The sequence below is a fragment of the Microcebus murinus genome, chromosome 11 (genome assembly GCF_040939455.1).
Source record: "Microcebus murinus isolate Inina chromosome 11, M.murinus_Inina_mat1.0, whole genome shotgun sequence".
In the NCBI taxonomy this organism is placed as follows: Eukaryota; Metazoa; Chordata; class Mammalia; order Primates; family Cheirogaleidae; genus Microcebus; species Microcebus murinus.
The window spans coordinates 46,501,456-46,522,196 of NC_134114.1; the positions used below are offsets into that span (position 1 = coordinate 46,501,456).

The 20,741-nt window shown below is 40.6% G+C and overlaps 1 protein-coding gene across 3 annotated transcripts in view; it reads left to right on the plus strand.

Moving 5' to 3' along the window:
* Positions 1–20,308, plus strand: part of RGS7BP (regulator of G protein signaling 7 binding protein) — a 102,837-nt gene extending 82,529 nt beyond the window's left edge. For 2 of the 3 annotated variants that reach the window (XM_012784067.3, XM_076008051.1), the window contains exons 4-6: positions 3,384–3,531; positions 6,882–6,952; positions 15,505–20,308. In XM_012784067.3, coding sequence (XP_012639521.1) covers positions 3,384–3,531; positions 6,882–6,952; positions 15,505–15,596 — 311 coding nt within the window. In that variant the 3' untranslated portion in view covers positions 15,597–20,308. Of the gene's footprint in view, positions 1–3,383; positions 3,532–6,881; positions 6,957–15,504 lie in introns of those variants that run through there. The other variant, XM_012784068.3, reaches the window with a different exon arrangement.
* Positions 20,309–20,741: the final 433 nt, after the last annotated feature.

Sequence of the window (20,741 nt, forward strand, 5' to 3'; positions counted from 1 at the left end):
AAGAAGAAACACAAGTGGCCAATTAACATGAAAACAAATTTAATCTCACTAGTAATAAAGGAAATAAAAATAAGAGTGCAGTAAGATTCTACTCACCCCCAATAGATTAACAAAAATTAAATGTTGATAATATGAAGCATATGCAAATGTGTGGGAAAATGCATCCTCTGGTTTACTATTGGTGGAAGTAAAGTGTAAATTAGCATCGCCTTTTCAGAGGCCAATTTGGCAATATATATTAAAATATAATATGTAGATACAAACACTTTGTCCCAGTATTCTATCTTAAATGATCTACCCTATACAAATACTGGCATATTGTAGAAAATAGAAAAAAGAAAATAATTATGATCTGAATTCCTTACTATGGAATACTACCCATAAATCAAAATGCACTAACATGAAAATATTTCTAAGCTATACCAAAGTAGCAAAGCAAGTTGTATAACAACATACATACTATGATTACTTTTTTTAATTCTCTATATCTATTAATAATCCTACTGTGTGTAAGGCTCGGTCCTGGTCCTTGGTACCGGGGCTTATAGAATTGAAGAAAATGAATAAAGTTCCTGGCCTTACAGAGTTTACACACATAGTTTGGAGATGAGAGATGAGGGTGGGGCTGGGGAGGGCAAACAGTAAACTAGTAAGCAAATACATAAGCAAGATCATTTCTGATAGTGAACAGTTCTAGGAAGGCAATAAATATGAAATGTAATGGGAAGGGAAAGCTAGCACAAAATCAGTGCTATCAATAAATGAGAGCAATTAGGATTCATTTGCAGAATAAACTTGGCACCACATAAGTTCTGGAATTGAAAACCTCTGAAATTCCCCTTGAAATTCTTATTGATCTTTTCTGTCTTTTAAAACATTTCCACTGGAGAAGATATAATATCAAATTTTTGCAGAGATTTTGTGAGTTGACAGGAAGCCCTAAACTGAGATTCAACATTCCAGTTTTCATTCTGGTTTGGCCACATTAGCAGAGTTACATCTAGAAGTCTCTGAGAATAAGGAGAAGGAGGCTATCGCCTGCCATTAAAAGCCTATAGGGGTGTTTCAGGAATACCTTTGAAAAGATATTTTACTTTGTAAGTTACGTGTCTTATATAAGTAGTAGAATATTCACAGGCAGTAAGTGTAATGAAAGGTGTTATCCACTGGATGCTATCTATGCCTTTGCACCCAAAAGGTGTAATATGAGGGAGGTGGAAAGAGGAATCCAAGAAGTTGTGTCTCTTCTGTCCACATTGGAATCAAAGGCTCTATAGTCCTGAACACAGGACAGGGGATACTGTGGCCCCATAGCCAGGCAAAGCCCATAAACCAGAGAATTCCATCCATGTGTGGATATTCTTCGCCTCCTTCTCTTTGCCGTCCAAACCGCACTCCATTGTCAAGGCATTTCCAACACAGCGTAGTGTAACAGGAGCCACATATGCTTTCAGGTGGCCTTATCCTTCAGAGCTTTGGAAATCAAAGGACCATTTGGGGGGTGCCTCTCTTTTGCCCCTCCTCCAACTCTCAGCTGCCTTGCTCAGATTCACACCTTAAGGCTGACCCTGCCCAGAGGTGGGTGCAAATGGACTGACTGCATTTGCTGCAGTCTCCCAGGAGGTGAAATGCAAATGCTTTTAAGAGGTCAGTGCCTTCCAACTGTGAAATGGTAATGTGCTAAATTATGTGCTTAATTAATTTCCACCCAAAGGCATACCATAAAATTGAAAAACAATTCCTCAGGCAAGTTTCATCACCCAGGATCAACATGCATCAAGAACACAGAAAAGGATCAAAATTTCCCACCAGTAAACTTGTGTTTGTGCTTTGGCTGAATGTTTAGAGGTCCATTTCTACTCTAGTTTGATATAAGGTGTACAGTTCCCAATTAATTGCTTTGCTCTTTGTGTTGCTACCATATGGGTTAGAAACTGTAGGGATGAGATTTTTGCTAGTTCCCTACAGATCATGAATTCAAGGAAAAAAAATTCTTGTTAGATTTTACCATGAACAGCCATCTTCTTCACAAGTTTGTATGTTTTATTTCTTGTTTATTTGTTTTCTTGTTAATCCAAAACAATCATACGAGGATTAGGGAAACTAAGAGGTAAGGTGGTATAGCTGCTACCTCGTGAATATTCAATAATATGGGCTGTACCCATTTCTTAACATAGTCTAGAGCTTTATCTACATAATAAAAATAAAACTGGATGAAAGAGTAAAAGATGCAATGTAGCTATCCTTTTTTTCCAGACTGCATAATGCTATGCCATAGCTTTGTAATTATTTGTGTAATTTTTTTTTATTGTCTATCTCCAGCACTTTAAGCTCCATGAGACCGAGATTGCATCTTTCCTTCACCTCTGTCTCTAGCATCAAGCCCAGTGCTTGGTACTTAGCTGATACTCAAGAACTATTTGTAAGTGAGTGAATGAGTGAGAGAGTGAATGAACAAATAACAAAGCCAAAAATCACAGTTCTCAGGCCTTGTTAGCCATTCCCACAGTAGTAGGAGACCTCCGTATGGGTGCACAGATTTTCAACACAGAATAAAAGACATTAACAGAGTTTACACAGGTCATGGACCATAACCTCCCATTGCATTTCATTGAAATTTATGCCTGAACCAACGTGGAGATTTCTTTCAGAACATACTGATTTATTCGCTTGAAATCAGTGGTAGTAAATACAAGTCTCAGAGGGTTGGCAGTGCATCGCTGTGGAGGGCTGCCCAGTACTAGGCCTTCACACTGCACTTGAGTCGATGGCACTTTATGGTCTCAGCAAAGTAAGGCTGGATCTTAACGTCATGCTCTCTTCACAAAAGGATGCACTAAAGGAGGTCGCAGAGCCAAGGAATTAGAAGGCAGCTGTACAATGTCTGCTGCAGGCTGAGACAGCCAGGGTCTAGAATCAGAGAGAACAGCAGGAGCTCCCATTCTTCCTGCTGGGTGTCACCTGCTCCTGGCCCTTTTACCTGCCTTTGCATCTAAGGACCAAACAACAGCAGGGTTTCACAGGCTAAATCCCCACCCCCCCACCCCCAAGCTAACTTCATCTAACTCACTAAGAATGGGTTACAAAGCATCAATCCTCCATCAAAGACAAAGGCCTTTAATTTCATTTTGATCTTTAGGTTGCACTGGCCTCAAGCTATCACTTCCCAGAGGGTTGTGAAAACATGCTACACACAAACACACAATGTATACCTATACATAGTATATTATATATATAATTATTTTATTGCTCAGAGAGCTATTAGGGTTAATGGAGCATTTGACTCAAAGCATAGCCAACCCTGCAAGTGACATCCTGGGTATAAAATGTGCATTTATGATTTTTTGTTCCCCTTCTCTTTACCAACATCCCCTCTCCCTCAGGAAAGGAACCTGGCGGGGGAACCAAGAATTTGGATTGCAAAATTGAGGAGAGTGCTGAAACACCTGCCCTGGAGGACTCCTCATCATCCCCCATAGATAGTCAGCAACATTCCTGGCAGGTTTCCACAGACATCGAGAACACTGAAAGGTAAGTGGGAAGTTACCCTGAATAGACTGCTGATCCTCCTCCAGTTAATGCTCTTTGGGGCCACAGAGAGTCGGAGAGTCGAGGTTTCCTATTTCAGTTTCAGAAACAGAGCTCCCTTTGGTCTGCCAGAGAAGCAGAGTGCTGGCAGGAACCTCAGAGACTGCTTTATTTGCAGATAAGAAAACTGAGATGAGAAAGGGGGAACAGTAGCAGCACCAACGGTAGGCGCTGGCTCCCAGGCCTCTGCTTAGCCCACTCCAACACATCAAGTCTCCATGGAAAATGAGAAGAGTGGGGGAAAGTTGGATTTACATATTGTCAGAGTTCACCCACTGGGCTGGTTCCCAAAATTTCCGTTTGTTTAAAGGGAGAAGAATCCAAAATCACACAGATGCCTCCGGTCAATTCAGGTGTAAGGAATGTGAGGAAAGGTGTAAGTGGATTTCAGGTGTAAGGAAGGGCCTGCTTAGCTGGCGTTTGGGGGCCAAGCATTCTGTCCAGTTCACACAGGGCTTTTCACAGAGTCCCCTTCTCACTCTCTCCAGAATGTAGCTGATGGCCCCTTAGTGGTCAAGGCAAGTGAATGCATTGTCTTAACAACTTCAGTAGCTCCCTTCTAGAGAGGGAGTTCATTTCATGGGAAAAGGAGATTCTACAGTGATTCTATTTTATTTGGGAAAAGGGAATAATAATATCATAATAAATGCCGTGTCCCATTGAGATGCCATTCTGTGAGGCAGAAACATGGGGCCCTTGTTTACTGGCCTTCACACTTATCCATGCCATTTGCTACTAATGTCCCCAGAGTTTGTACAAAGTGGCCGAATGACTACCGGGCAACTCCACTGGCTGTTCTGTGTGTGTGAGGTTGAGTCATTGACAAGATAATGAACATTTTATTTTTTTATTTTTAGAAATGTAACACACAATGGCATTTATAGCCATTGTAGTTCTACTTTCAGATTGTAATATAATTCTAAAGCTAATTACCAAATTTCTGTGTTTATAGAAAATCGGAGCATGTGGTAATTATGTGCTATTAATAAAACTTGGATTTTGTATAGGCTTAGATATCCAACAATTCAAACAATAAAGCTGTTTGGCACAGTTTGTTAGAACTAAAGACAAATGATGAGGAAGTGATTTATCTTAATTTATAAAATAGAAAATTCTTTGCTCCCGGGGAAAAAAAAATTATCTGCTGAAATGCCATGATCAGGGCATAAACCATCGGCAAAGTCATTTTCCTTTTCAGACACCTTGCACAGAAGCTCTATCCAAACCTTGTAAGCTTGTAAGAAAGCAAGCTATCAAGGGCAGTAAGAACAGGACAGTACGGCCCACAGTGTCGGCATGGTTCAGTTCAACCTGAAAGCCCAGATTCTGGTCAAAGGAGATTGGAAACATGAGGGCAGTAGGCACAGTAGACTGGTCCTGGATGTAGCTGCCTCAGTTCTCCCTGGCTCTCTGCCCTAAGAGATGGGTGTCAAACCATCTCTTGCATAGTTGCATAGTTAAGTCACCAGGAGGGCTTAAAAGCATGGATGCCTGGACCACACCATAAGCCACCAGAATCGGGCTCTCTTGGGGTAGGACCTGGGCATAACCTGATTCTCCTGGGCAGCAGCTGAGGTTGGAAACTGGTGCTTTACCAAGGGAAACCTTGCCTCAATCCCACATGTTGCTTTCCTAGCCCTTCCCCGCCCATCCCCCCTGCCCTTGAGCTCTTATGGGAAAACAGACTGCACCCTTGCACTTCTAGATGGGGGGGGGGGGGCTGCCTCCTTTCTTCCGCTCCCCCCTCTCACCTTATAAGTATGCAGTACCCACAGCATCAGTACTTGAGCAGGAAGCCCCATGGGTTTCTGGACTACCCTAAGACAATACTCCTCAAACAGTGCTCAACAGAACAGTGGTGGTTTGTGAAATGCACTGAGGGGTTTCATCCCTAACAGTAAATGGTGACTCTCTTTTCTCAAATGCCAGAAGGAAAATACATTAGTAGATAGAATGTCTTCAACTTTAGGATGAGCTTCTCCCCAAAACTTTCTTAAACCCATGGTGCCTGCTAATCTAGGTTAACTAAAAGATGTATCTGGGTTTTTTGCACCAAATTATCTTTTGTTGCTGTTTTAAATGACATCTAGCACTAGTCCTGGGGTTTCCAGAGCACAGTTTCCAGTGCACAACCGCCCGATGTGTGTGGGAACCACTGTCCAGAGGGTTTGAAAAAGCCAGCTCTTCCCCTACCCTAGACGGGACGCCTCCTGAGCTGGCTTCCTGCTCTGCATTTCTGGGGGTTTATGATCCTTCATTCTCTGAGATGAGGGAGGACATTGCATGTGGGGGGTGGCCTTGCATTCTGCGCACTGGGCAGCCAGGAAGCTCAGAAGGACAGGCCAGTGGTTAGAGGGAGACCCAGCTGTCCCCCTCCCATTTGTTCCTCTCCCACTATTCCAAGTCAATGTAGTTAGTGTTGGCTCTTGCGAATGCTTAACACCTGCGTTATGCTGACTTCCAATCATGAAAAGGAGAGGTTTTTTTGTTGTTGTTTGTTTGTTTGTTTTTTTGAGACAGAGTCTCACTTTTGGCCTGGGCTAGAGTGCCGTGGTGTCAGCCTCGCTCACAGCAACCTCAAACTCCTGGGCTCAAGCAATCCTCCTGCCTCAGCCTCCCAAATAGCTGGCACTATAGGCATGTGCCACCATGCCCGGCTAATTTTTTCTATATATTTTTAGTTGGCCAATTAATTTCTTTCTATTTTTAGTAGAGATGGGGCCTCGCTCTTGCTCAGGCTGGTCTCGATCTCCTGAGCTCAAATGATCCACCCGCCTCGACCTCCCAGAGTGGTAGGATTACAGGCGTGAGCCACGGCGCCCAGCCATGGGAGAGACTTTTGAAACCAAGCACACAACAGTGAGTGAATCTGCACAGCCACCGCAGCCACCGGACCAGGAAGCCTCTGCAGCACCCCCTCCCAACCTCAGCTTTGCCCGGGGGAGCCCGGTGTTCCAGTTGTGTGTCTTTGGCCTCTCCTTGTAAACCTGCCGTACTGTCCTCATTACCAAAGGCTCTTCTGATCTCAGCCAGGCCCGACAGGAGGCAGGATGAGGGCTCAGCAGGAAAGACGCCTGGTGGAAACATTCAGCAGAGTATTTCTCAGGGCCAACCCATCTCACATTTTCTTCTTGTAAAGGCAAAACAAATTCAATATTTGCCTACTGGAAACAAGAGCTAGGACAATTAGGCACAGACTCTCATCCTTCAGTTGTCTCATAGAACAGACTGTCTTGAGATTTCATTTTGAAAATTTACAGCTGATTCTTCTTTCTTTTTTATCAATTTTACAGAGACATGCGAGAAATGAAAAACCTTTTAAGCAAACTCAGGGAAACTATGCCTTTACCATTGAAAAATCAAGGTGAGTCTTGTCATTTTCTCTTTGAGGCAGAGGATGTTTTTAATGGGATAACCTTGGGACTTGTTTCTTGAAAAATTAAAGTAAGTGTTTTACACAAACAATAGAAGGCATTGAGCATACGTGAAGCTGCAATCTCTCGGGTGAACCCGGTTTTGCTCTGAAGGAGGCCAAGGTACACTTTGACGTCCACGCAGACTTGTCTTTGATTGGCCGTGTCACACACTGAAAGCGAGGTACCAGGCATGGCAAACACAGAGGGACTGAACACTGGACATGTACAGCCTAGTGGAGGAGATTTAAGAACACTTGCAAAGGAAGATCCCTGTGTTCTAGGTGTTTAATTAACTTAAAAAAAATTGTAGTAATGAACATATATTGAAAACTTACAGTATGCCACCATCCTAACTACTTTATATTAACCGTATTAACTTATTTATTTCTCATGACTTTGAGAGAAATGCTACTAGTGTTTCACAATTTACAGGAAACTGAGGCACAGAGAGGGTAACTAACTTGGCCCAGGTCACACAGTCTGTAAGTAGACAGACTGGGATGTGAACTGAGGCAGTCCATCTACAGAGTGGTCCTACAGGCGTGTACACCCTAACGCAGAAATGGAAGGGGGGTATTCACTAGAATGAGGGATGGACTTCTGTATGCCTTTATTAACTATTGTCCCCAGTATCTAGAGCCTGGCACATAGTAGCATAACACCTGGCACAAGCAATCAATGTTTGTCAAATCTGCACCCTCATTTACAGCACCAGGGACTGACAATACACACAAAGGACTGAAATAATCAGCATTGACATTAAGCATGCATGGCTGGAGCAGCCATAGGTGAAGTTTCAGGTTGAGAGAGGGCTACGTGGAGGTAGGGAAAGGGGTTTTTGGAGGCAAGAAAGAAACTCCTCTTGTTCCCACTGAGCAAAGTCTAGGCAGGAGCGAAGGGTGCTGCTTGCCTCAGAGCGAGGAGGAGGAGGAGGAGAACTTGGCAGCGGAGCTGGAGTGCCTCTTGGCTCCAGGAGCAGCTCGGCAGAAGGTGGAGAGGTGGAAGTGAGAACACCAGGCGAGGCTGAGGGGTAGCATGGCCTGAGCCACACAGGTCAGGAGTCAGAGGCAGGGACTGTGGTGCTTCAGGTATCTCAAAACCCCCTGAAGGTCCTGATCCCCAAGGCCAACTGGCTTGAGCCATGGGTGAAGTGCTTTGCAGCATTTTAAGAACATAGACAACATGCTGTAGTGATGAGAGACTGCTGTGACTATAACATGGAAGATTGTTGCTAGAAATAAGCACGGCGTCTAAGACCAAGGGCTTTGGATGAAGGCTAGCATTAGGTTCAAATGCGGGCTCTGCCACCTATTGGCTGGAATAATTTGTTCAACTTCTAGAAATTTCAATTTCCTCATCCCTGAAAAGGGGATAATAATATCACCTACTTCAAAGGGTCGTTGTGAGGATTAAATGAAACAATGCATCATATGCCTACTAGCAACCTACAGAAAGCAAACACCTGACAAATGCTTTATTATTGTTCCTATTATTATTTACTGGTCCACTCAAGTTTGCTCAGGAGGACCCCAAATCAACATCAAATAGAACAGTCCTGCCCCACTCACTCTAGAGCAGACTATGTGTAGCGTCTAGGTGAGGTTGATCCTGAGCCTACAGTTCAGAGCACTGGCCCCTGGGCCTTTAGATTGGGAGGGAGCTCATGACTGAGGCTGTCCTCAGTGTCTTCTTAGGTTTGGCAATTGTCCCTCATCAGTAGCACGTGAGCCTCTCACACTGCCTCGCATTCAGCTGCCCCAGTCTGAACTTCATGGATGCTATGTGACCTATATTTTAAATCAAACTATCCTAAACATTCCCTTCACAATTAGTGATAATTCATGCAGTTTTTCCATTGTGTGTTAATAGACAAATTTTATTTACTTTGGTCATTTTTATAATCATAAGAAGTACAATATAGATATTTTATATAACCTTGTGTTGATTTTATAAAAAGAACAGAATTGTAATTACATTTTAAAAATATAAGTATAAAAGGTCGGTACTGTGACTGAAAATATGAGTGAAAAGGGCATATTCATCCAAATAAATGATACTCAGGACTTGAACCCTGGATCCATCTGAAGAATAGAAAGGACAAAGCTAGGAAGGAGGTGAAGGACATATTCAGAAGGAAGTAGTGCAGTAGGATTTTAATAATTGAAAAGCTGAGGTGAAGGATTGTGGGAAATTGGGATTTCTTCACTGGAGGGAGAAATGGGAACCCTTAGCATGTGACGGACGATGTATCTGTTCCCTACGTGTTTTCGTACACACTCACAGCCTGCTGTCGCTGTGAGCTGACCGGAGTGGGGTGTGAGTCTGGTCTGGAGAGTTCAGAGAGCACCTGAGGAAAGCTGGTCTCTCGAGTCACTCAGGAAACATGATTCGACGAATGCATATGGCACCGTTTTAATGAACGAATCATCCAGGTTCTTCTCTCTGGCTGCACATGCCCAGACAGACCACAGAGGCTTCCCTAAGTCATTCCTGGAATTCTTTGCAGGCAATTTGTTTACTCTACAGGTTTAGGTTTAAATGTACAGGACATGATGTGGGGTAAAATGTGGAAAAAATTATTCTGGTTCTTTTCTGTAGGCCCTTATTGTCAATCATGACTCTAGCTGGATGAAAACCATTATAGAAAGCCATCTGTTTTCTTTCTGGCTTCTTATTTGCTTTCTCTTTTTATTCCATTTACATGGATGTTTGAAACAGAGAGAAAAAGGAAAAGATACCACTCCTGGTCTCCATTCTTCCTACCTCAACCCCTCATGTGAAAATCCTGCCAGCTCAGGTCGTCCTGTTCCCCAGGCTCCATCTTAGTCCTCAACTCGGAAACTATTCCGGGTTTATTTCAGCGTTTAAAGATTTAATCATATCTCCCCCACTTCCCACTGCAATGAAAATTTGACTCAAAACAGTTCACTTTAAATCAATTTCAAGTAGAGAAGAAGGGAAGATGGCCATGGGCAGAATGTTTAATGGTTATTGATTATGCCTTCATTTTAGACAGGGTCCTTCCTTTCCCACCCTTCCAGTTTGAGAGTGGAGGCAAAGAGACTGGCACAAAAGAGGAGGCCACCCGTGTGCCACTGAGTTCCACAGCTGGCTCCGGACAATGGCCAGGTCTCCTGGCTCTCAGCCTGCTGTTCCCTCCACTGTGTCAGTGCCCCTCCTGTCCTACATTCTGGGTCACTGGCAGAGCTGTAAGGAGCTTCATTAATTATGATGGTCTTGCTGTGTCAAATGGATTACAAATGGAACCACCTGTGGAGAGCCCGCAAGGTGACTGACAAAGACTAAAAGGAGACTGGAAAGTGAAGGACAAGCCTCTTCTGAACGCATGCTGTTGTCAAACAAAACAAATCAACAGAAATTAGTTAAGCCTGAAAGATAGCTTCACCTTTTCCAAAATTCTGACTTAATGAACTCTGTGGGATGTGTTGGTATTTAATGCATTCACTTTTGCATAGAATTCGGTTGTTGAGCACATGCATTAGAATCAGTCTGGAAGTAAGTTAGGAATTGAATCTCTGCTAGAATGCACTTTGTCCCCCCTGTGGACAATACTGCTCCAGGCTAAATTGAACCTACAAACAGTTCTCCCAGACGCACCCCCCTGCTCCTCCAATCTGGACCCCCATGTCCAGAACCAACCTGGCAGGGGAGTCAGGCAGAAGAGTTCTCAGATATCTGGCTGAAGAACACTGAGCAGTTATGCACCCTGTGGCCTAGAGATGACCTTTTAGGTTCTTTCCCAAGGGCCTCATAAAGAATTTGTGCTTCCGGGTTGGTGTCTGACGGTTATTCTGCAGTTTTACTCATGGCCTCATATCCTTTGTAATCTCTGCAACCTTTTGTCCAGGATTCATTGTGACATATATGTATTCCTTCTCTCTCCTCCAATCTAATTTCTTAACTCATTACTCTATTATGTTGAGCCTCTACTCACAAATGTGAAATGTCTACTCATTATCTACTGAAGGAAGAGCAGACTTCTCACCCTAGTATTCATTGTCCCCATCATCATCCAACATGTAATGGTCACCCATGATGTGCCAATCTCTGTGCTAGGTGCTGGGGATATCTCTCCCCTCTTTAGGCTGTCCTTTCTCAGCAGGGCAAAATTGGGTGAGAATCACCTGGGAAGCTTTTCCAAATGATACATGCTTTCCCTGGCAGAGATTGTGGTGGAGCCTTCAGGGTAGGGCCTGTGAATTATGAAAAATACTATCACACATGCTAATACGCATGCACACACACACACACACACACGCACACACACGTTATTGGAAAGACACAGGAATTAGTTCTTAAAATATAATAATGCTATAACAGATACAGATTACTGCAAGGACATATTGGATTCTCACCTAGCCTAGACTTGAGTTGAAATGGGGGATTATTAAGGACTGCTTTTTAAAAAGTATCTGTGCTGAAATTTTTGGGAATGAGTAGGAGTTAGCCAAAGAAAAAGATGGTAAAAAGACAGTCTAGTTATAAGACTTTTGACATTTAAAGGCATATGGGGACATGAAAGAGCAGAGCATTTTGATAAACTACAAGCACTTCAGTAGTTGGGAAAGTTGTTAGACAAGAAGCTTAAGGGAGAGACAAGACAGGTAGGTGGGCTACATCATTAATGCCCCTATAAGCCATCTAAAGAGGTTTGAGCATCCAGGAGCCACTGGAAGGATCCAGTTAGGAAGCAAATGCAGTAATCCAGGTGAGAAATGCTGAAGGTCTCACCTAAAGCCAGGGGATTGGAGGGAGGGATATGAACAATCAGATGTGGTGCATCTGAAACCCAGGTTCAGACTTAGAAAATGGAGTCAAGAATGGTGTCAGTCACTAAGTCAGGGAGATCAGAGGAGGGGCAGTAGAGGAACAGAATGATTGAAATGCTGATTATCTGACCCCACCCCAGACCTACTGATTCAGAAACTCTGGAGGTGGGGCCAGCAATCTGTGCTGTAACAAGCCCTCAGATGATGCTGGTGCAGCTAATGTTCGAGAACCACTGGGTTAGGTGAATTACTCGCTCTCTTTCTCTCTTTTTTTCGAAGAACAATACAAATTTCTCGAACAATACAAATTTGCAATTACAGTCCCATTATAAGCACTTCTCTTGACTGTATCTCAGACCACAGCTCTAAACTCAGTTTACTATTTGAAAATTTTCATGTGCCTCTTTTCTCAATATGTCATCTATATAAGAAATCTTTTATTAGCAAAAGAAATCTGAGCAATAGGGAAGTGGTATCATTGTGTCTTAAGGGATTCCAGCAGCCCTAGCTTTAGTAGCATCTAAGAATTAAACACTGAATGACTGAGGTTTGAACTTCTTAGTGGCTAAATTTCCTACTCTCTTTTCTTTCACTTTCTCCTATACTTTCCTTCCTCTCCTTTCCTTTCCCACTTTTCATTTCCACATTTAAATCTCTCCTTGCTTATAGTTTACTGAGATTGTGCATTTTGGAGAAAAGATACTATAAAAGAATTAGCCACATTGAAACATTTGAAATAAAAATCAAATATTTCCCAATAAGTTCAAGTGGATTATCTCAGAAAATTTAGAATGAGTGGGAAAAACCTTCCATTTTGCTCACATTCTTGCAATTAAGCATTGATTGGAATCCTTCAGAAGCAGGATTCCCATCAATGTGGAAAGCTCTCTCTCCACGGAGTTAAATTCACTTCAAGCCATGCCAGGCATACTTACACTTGGAGAATTTCAGCACTTACTGTAGGTGTCTACTTCCTGTGGTGTAGAAAGCTGTTCTGAATTTCTGCCAAGAATTTTCAAGCTTTTGTGTCACCTCAGCCCAACGTGATAGTCACACAAGCTCTGGACTAGGCAAAGGTGTCACAAATGTGCAAAAAAGATGCCCCAAACCAGCAGTTGGCCTTAATAGGGAGCCTGCCCTTCGCTTAATGTCTGAGCACTTTCTCATCAATCTTAACACTTCTATTCACTTGTGAGCAATATATATGTGTGTGTGTGTGTGTGTGTGTGTATGGTACACACATACATGTATATTGTATATGTATGTGTGCATGTGTATATATGCTATGTATTTATATGTGTATACATACATATATGCAAAGAAGACTGAGCAATGAGAATTTCAAGCATAAAACGCTGTGCTATTGAAAGATTTTTTGATTCACTGTAATGAATGCACAGATATAAGGGTCAGTCTTGATACAAACTTCATAATATCTGTGTATAATACCTGTTTGCTTTTAATATATACAAAAACAAGAGCAGTACTAAACATATGACTATAGCATGCATATACACATTTTCCTTTACAAATAAAACATTGTGGTAGACACTTCATCAGGTAGTAGGGATAATACACATCAGAATTGCATTTTATAATATATAAAGAAAAGTTAGGTCCCTTCCCAAATCTGTTAAGTGTTTGGGGAAAGGGAAGGAAATATAGGAATTTAGGAAATAGATCTTCCAGGTCTTAAAGAAATAGAACTATGAAAATCTTTCTTCCCCATAAATATCTTCATAGTTTTGGTGACTGTTTCAGGGAAGCATTGAATTCCAGATGAACCTGAGTTTCAGTAAGTATAGTCAGTATTCAGAGAGATACTGAAAGGTAAAATTCTTTAACCTACAGACTCTGCTATATCTTTGCCATATCCAGTTGGGCTAAGCTCATTGATCATTTCATGGTTAAAGAAGTAATATTCCTAAAAATGGTGTGAAAGTAGGTTATCATTTCTTGCTTTTCCAAATATGATTCATCTTTGAGAGACTATCCTGAAAAAAGAGGCTAATGTTTAGCATCTGATATTGCTTTCAGTGTCTTAACTATAAAAGAATAATGTTCTATTTTTTACTCCCAAAATGCTAACATCAGATTATAGTAAATTATTTTTTCACTGTGAAAGGGACAATAATAGGCCTGTTTTTCTCCATGTTAACAGAATTTGAGCGTTAAGGGAAGATTTTAATCTATGGAGACTGGGAGAGTAGGCTGTGTTTGATTCATTTCATGTGCCCAGCTGGGACACCTGTTTTCTTCTCTGGCTTGGACTTGCTACTCTCGTTCTATGTAAATATATAACAACATGCAAATGTTCCAAGGAACACTGTCAACCTTGGTGGGTGATACTAATTTACAAATAAGTATGACACATTAGAGCCTTTGGTAAGGGGAGGAAAAGCCCAGGCACTTGGATGACACTTTATGTAAGAGGACCAGAGAGCCAGGATTTATTATTGTTCTTGATAGTTTCCTGAGCATTCAGCTTCAGTAATCAAGAAAAGCAAACCCTCATCTACAAACCAGTTCTATCAAGGTGGGGCACATTCTACACTATATCAATCTCTCCATCTGACTTCAGATTCTGTGCCCTTCGCAAGTTTCCATCCCCTTTAAGGGGAGTGTGACTAGTCCTGCAAGAGGTTAGGTACATAACAGTTGCCAGTGCCAACCAGCCATTTTGTCACCCCTGGCTCCAGTCTGGCCATGTCCCAGCACTGCCCCAGTTGGCAATTTCTAGGTTATTCCCTTGTTGTCCTTCACCTCTGGGACCACACTGGCCAGTTCTCCTTCAACAGGGTATTTCTACCCACCATCTCCTCTGGCTTTTTTCTTTAAAAATCCGACTCATTAAACTAGATTTTCTTTACTAGTTTATTTCTTCCTCTACTTGTCATCATGCTAAAAATTTCAACCCACAAATTATGAATTTAATAGTTGGCAATCATCTCTGAATGCTCTTATATACAGATATCTATAGAAAGTGCTGGGAAAAGACAACAGGAAATCATTGAAACTTCTTCTTAAGTTGGGAAGTAGGTGCATGGAGCCAAGATAATGGTCCTATGTAAAGGAAAATAGTCAATAATAGCTATATTAACTGCGTGCTTCCTCTATGCTAGGCACTAAGCTACCCACCCAAGCTAAATATTTTTCTTAGATCATTTAATCCTCACCTAAGGTAAGTATTATTAAACCCTGTTTTACTGACAGAGAAACTGAAGCCTAGCGAGCATAAGTTACATGTTCAAAGTAACGAAACTAGTAAACTAAAGTAGAAGCAAGTTTAGAAAAGAAGCCAACCTTACTCCAAAGCATGGGCTCATTCTAATAAACACTATTGTCTTCTTCCAAATGAAAGATTGCCTCTAGCAGTTTCAATTTAATTCTAAGAAGTGGTCCTTAGCTTTGGGCTATTTGGTACCAGGGAATATTTGGCCATATCTGGGGACAATTTTGGTTGTCACAACTGCTGGGGGCATAGAACTGGCATCTGGTGAGTAGAGGCATCTACTGAGTAGAGGAATATTGCTAAACATCCTGCAACGCTCAGGACAGCCCCCAACAACAAAGAATTATTTGTTCCAAAATGTCATCAGTGCTGAGGTTGAAAAACCTTGATTCAAACAACAGTGGATTTTTTAAAGCTACTTAGTAAAAAGCAGGTTTTGTCTGTACCTCGCTCATCTATACATTCTGTCCCACCACAGATGACAGCAGCCTTCTGAATCTAACTCCCTACCCCCTGGTTAGAAGACGGAAGAGAAGGTTCTTTGGGCTATGTTGTCTCGTCTCAAGCTAGGCGGCTCCTCCTGGAAACCCACTGGGAACACCAGAAAAAAAAAAAAAATCACAAAACCTGAGGACCTCCAGACAGCTGAACCACACATTTATTGGTTTTTGACTATGTTTTCTATGCTTCCTTATTTTACCTGCTTCCCCCTGACCTTTTAAATGATTTTACACTTGAAAGCAGCTGCCATCAAGGGAAAAAAAAAAAAAGATTAAAAAAGCAGGCTGTTTTTAAAAAGAATTTTTAAAGCTGACATTGCGCATGTCTGCTCCAAACCAGGCCGTGACAGATGCAAGAATTATGATTTTTAAATTATTTAAAGGTTTTTTTAAATGTATTATACAGAGAAAAATTATTTCATGTATAATAGTATATCTATAGCTCTTACTGATCTCATGTTAACAATTTATCATATATGAAAGAAGTCTTTAAGCATAGAAATCTATTTAAAATTACAAAACTTTGTTCAAAAATCCAATCTATCAATATCATTAGAAATAATATTATAAGCAAACATATACCACCTTACCTATTGCTTTCTCTGCATTCATTTACATTTAGTCTTCCATTCTGTCAGAATCTAAGCGCTTTGCCATAAAAATATCTTAATTTATAATGCAACAAACACCACCTATGAAAAGTACTTAAATTTTGTAAATATATAATAATCCTAACACCTTCGTATAATGCATATGGGCAACTAATTTCCTTTTGATCCAATGGTGTCTTTTTCAGCTTCTTGGAGAATGAAGTAATCCAGTTAGGAAATGGTGTAGTAACATATACAATTACCCTCAAATGTAAAATTGAATATTATCACATTTTGTTCTAATTGAAATCTGAAGCATGGTGTCTGCACATCAGCATAGTGTTAAATCTTATAGGGCATGCTGGAATTAGCTCAGATCGTAAAAATATTTAACATTTTACATTGTTAATAAAATTTTTTTAGTTAAGCTAAGCTTGTCTCATTTTAGATGACTATGCAGATATGACTTTTCCAATGTGTACTTAGTGTCTTGTCTTATGCTTAGAATCTTGAAAGCAGGACACATTAAGCAATACTGTATTTTAGAAAAGAGGAAACCACATGCTTTGTTTTTCTGCTCACAGCTTTGTTGTGATCTTCCTTCACTAAACTTGTAACATGGTATAAATTTTGTTATATTTTCCCCTGTTCTTCCTTTGGCCCATTTCCCAGACAGAATTTCCCATGGGTTGAGAGATCAAGTCTTTGCACTTTTTTTCTTGTTTTCCATAGTCTGAAAAATCTTTGAGTAAGACAGGAGGCACTAGTGCCTAGTACAACAGAAGGATGAGCTAGATGCCTATGAGTGGTTTATCTAAGACACATCCTTTGTTCCAACCCTGCACTTTCTCAATATTTATGGGCACAGACATTTCTATATATACCAATAATTTGGCCTAAAAACTAAACCTGTTAAAGCCTTTAGCTTCAGTGAAGATCAAGAGAGGTACAGATGAACTATTGGAATAATTATTGTTTTAGGTTGAATTACATGAAATTGCTGATTATTTGACTGTTTTGACCTACAAAATGGCAGTTTCATATAGTTCAACCTGATATCTGATGCTGTGGAAATTATACTTGGAATTGTCTTCTAGCCCTTTTGACTGAAAGTGAAAGAATGAAAGGGTTGGAAGAGATCTCAAAAGCTATGCAGGTCTCTATTTAGATTATGCCAGCTGGTTGTTGGCCTTATTATCGGAGTCCAGACTTGTGTTCCAATGAACCATTCATTAGTGCATGGTTATAGGTATGCCTGGCTTCACAAAAAGAAGAACCCTTGAAAAATGATATGAGAAAAAAATCATAATTTGCTAAATCAAATACTTGTAAAACAATTGTGGGAATATGGTTTTCAAAAATCAAGTTTGATTAAAGCTTGATATCCTTTCCTGAGTCCAGTTCATTTTCAACCCCTAAGGAGATTTAAGGTTCATTGTTTTAGAAATTATGAAGTAGCCCAGTTTGGCAGCTCTCAGCTTCCATGTCTGCCTTTTCCCACACTTCAACTCTAGCTTCAATCTAGTTTCTACTAATCCATGCAAAATTATTAACTAATACGCCCAACCTTGGTGTTCAGCATGTTCTTCTGATGCCTGACCTAAATCACTTCTGCTTGGTTAATTGTGCTCACTCTCGCCTTAGTCTCAGTGTGAAAGTAACACTTACCTTATGTGCAATTGTCCTTTGTACAACTGAAGACTGTTAATAAATTCAAGTCTCACCTCCATGTCTGGGAAGGCTGTAGTGGCTATTCATGGAGATGGGAATTTGTCTAATTACCTAGCCAGACTTTCCATATCTAAGGTAATATATTCAGCCACCTTATCTTTTATTCATAGTGCCTGTTTTCCAGCCTTCGATCAGTTTTGTAGTTCCCGTGGACATACTCCAAGATTTATAGATCTTCTTTCAGTAGCATGTCTTAAAATTAAATTTAGTGCTTTACAGTCCTGGTGACCTCCACTGGCTCAAGATTGCGGTAGGTTATTCACCATCTCCCATTAGATATGCCAATGCATTGTTCACGAGTTGCCCCACTCTCCTCTCACTTACCAAAGGACTTTCTCAGGTGTGGTTCCATGACATGACGTTCTACTATCTTGGCTTCCTGCTGGTAATTCGCTTCCAGATTAGCAATAACACCAAGCTGATCGCTAGGTGTACGAAAAGAATATTGAACCCATTCGTTACTCACGTGGGCAACCAAATGGATTCAATAAATCAAGTTAGTGAGTCCACATGTCCCCACATGCTTGAAACAGAAAGTATGTAAACTTTGTGGCACATACTCTCCCATTTTATCACCATATTTCTAATATCCTGTGTTGATTTTTTTGGAGATTACAAAGAAAATACATGTTCTTTGTGGCAAAGCTGAAAAATACCACTAAATAGAAATAAAACTCACCTGAATTCCATTACAATCACATAGTTTAAAACTGCATTTCTGGGCTTTAAATCAGTCAGGGGCTGGGTCCAAAGGTGCTTTTGGATAAGATAGGTGAAGAAATATCCACAAGGCCAAGGTGTCACTTTAAAAAGAAATCTGTCCACTAATGTTTTGCGTACATCTAGGAACAGACTCACTGCAAACTTCTGGTCGTGCCATTATTCAGGGGTACAAAGAAAACTTTAGAAGTAGCACAGCCTTGATGCCTCCTCTGACAAATTAAAGCTCCTGGGGGAAATTCTTAAATCATGCCAGACCATTTTGTTTCTCTGTGCTCCTGTAAAAACAGACGGGATACTCAGTGTTTGGCAATACTGCCACCTGCTGAAAGCTGAGCTTCAGAGTAAGGGGGCAGGAAGACACCGAAAGTATAAAAGCATCTAATTTATTTTAGAAAGTAAACGAATGGGCCAGGTTAACAATGATCCCATCTGGAATTTCAGGCTCTGAAAAGCTCAATATTGATCATCCAGCCTAACTTCCTATCCCACACACACATACCCAAGCAATGCCTACCATTTCTTTGTGTTCTAGAATGTCACCAAATGCAAAATGGTCAATTTCAGGTAACAATGGGTAGGATGAAAAAAAGCAATGATACTATTGGCCTCAGAATAAATCATTAAAATTAACTACACAGTCCATAATAGACCCAAGAACATAAAAGAATTGAGTACACTATAAAAATGACATTTCAAATCTATGAGAAAAGTTGGATTATTAAGCAAAGTTTATTGGGATAGCTGGTTAGACATTTTGGGGGAGAATGATTAGATCTAAACCTCACAATTTTCCTCAAAATAAATTCTAGATGAAGTAAAGATTTCAATGCTAAAGCATATAAACAAACATACAAAAGAACTAGCAGGCAATATGGATGAATATTTATGTAATTTTAGTGTAAAAATGTTAAAAAGCCTTTCTAACAGTGACACCAAAGGAAGAAACCAGAAAGAAAAGATGGATGGATTTGACTAACTAAAAATGTAAAACTCCTATACAGTAAAAAATTACAAACCAAATTAAGAGAAAACAATATTTGTAATATATGCTAGAAAGATTATAGGTCTCAAATATATAGCAAGAACTTAAACACCACTACTTTGAGGAAGTTTCCATGATCTACAACCCCCTTCCCAGCTAAGTGTTTCCATTGCATTCTTTCCCTGTTGAATTTTTTCATTATTGCTTGTTTAATTGTCTGTTTATCCTCACTAAACTGGAAGTACAAGAAGGCAGCAACCATGACTATTGTGCTTACTGTTGTATCTACAACACCTAGCACAGTGCTAGACACAAAGCAAATACTGAAAGCATATTTATCGAATGAGTGAATAATGAATAAATGCCATTTTATGACTCAAGAAGACTCAGGCCGGGCGCGGTGGCTCACGCCTGTAATCCTAGCACTCTGGGAGGCCGAGGCGGGCGGATTGCTCAAGGTCAGGAGTTCAAAACCAGCCTGAGCGAGACCCCGTCTCTACTATAAAAATAGAAAGAAATCAATTGGCCAACTAATATATATATATAAAAAATTAGCCGGGCATGGTGGCTCGTGCCTGTAGTCCCAGCAACTCAGGAGGCTGAGGCAGTAGGATTGCTTGAGCCCAGGAGTTTGAGGTTGCTGTGAGCTAGGCTGACGCCACGGCAGGCACTCACTCTAGCCTAGGCAAGAAAGCGAGACTCTGTCTCAAAAAAAAAAAAAAAACAAAAAAAAAAAAAAAAAAAAAAAAAAAAGAAGACTCAAACTTTCCAACAGAAAATTGAGGCTAGGCCACAAACTGACAATGTACCATAAACTAAAATAATCCACTAATAATAAATATGAAAGTATTAGAATATACTAGTAATCAAAAATGCAAATTAATATTGTAAACTCATCTATACATACCAGGAAGGCAAAGAGTATAAAGAATTAAAGTTCCCCAGGACAAAAAGGAAGTATGGAAATGAACATTCTCTTACAAAGTCAATAGGGGTATATATTGATTCCACCCTTCTGAAAAATATTTTGGCAATTTATTTTTTCTGCATGCCCCAATAATTCCACATTAGGGGAATTATCCTTTAAAAGGGTCAGAAACAAAATGAGCTAAGATGCATTCATTCATCATTCAAAGGTATATGCAAGAAAGGATGTTAATAGCTGCATTATTTAGAGGAGAGGAAAAAT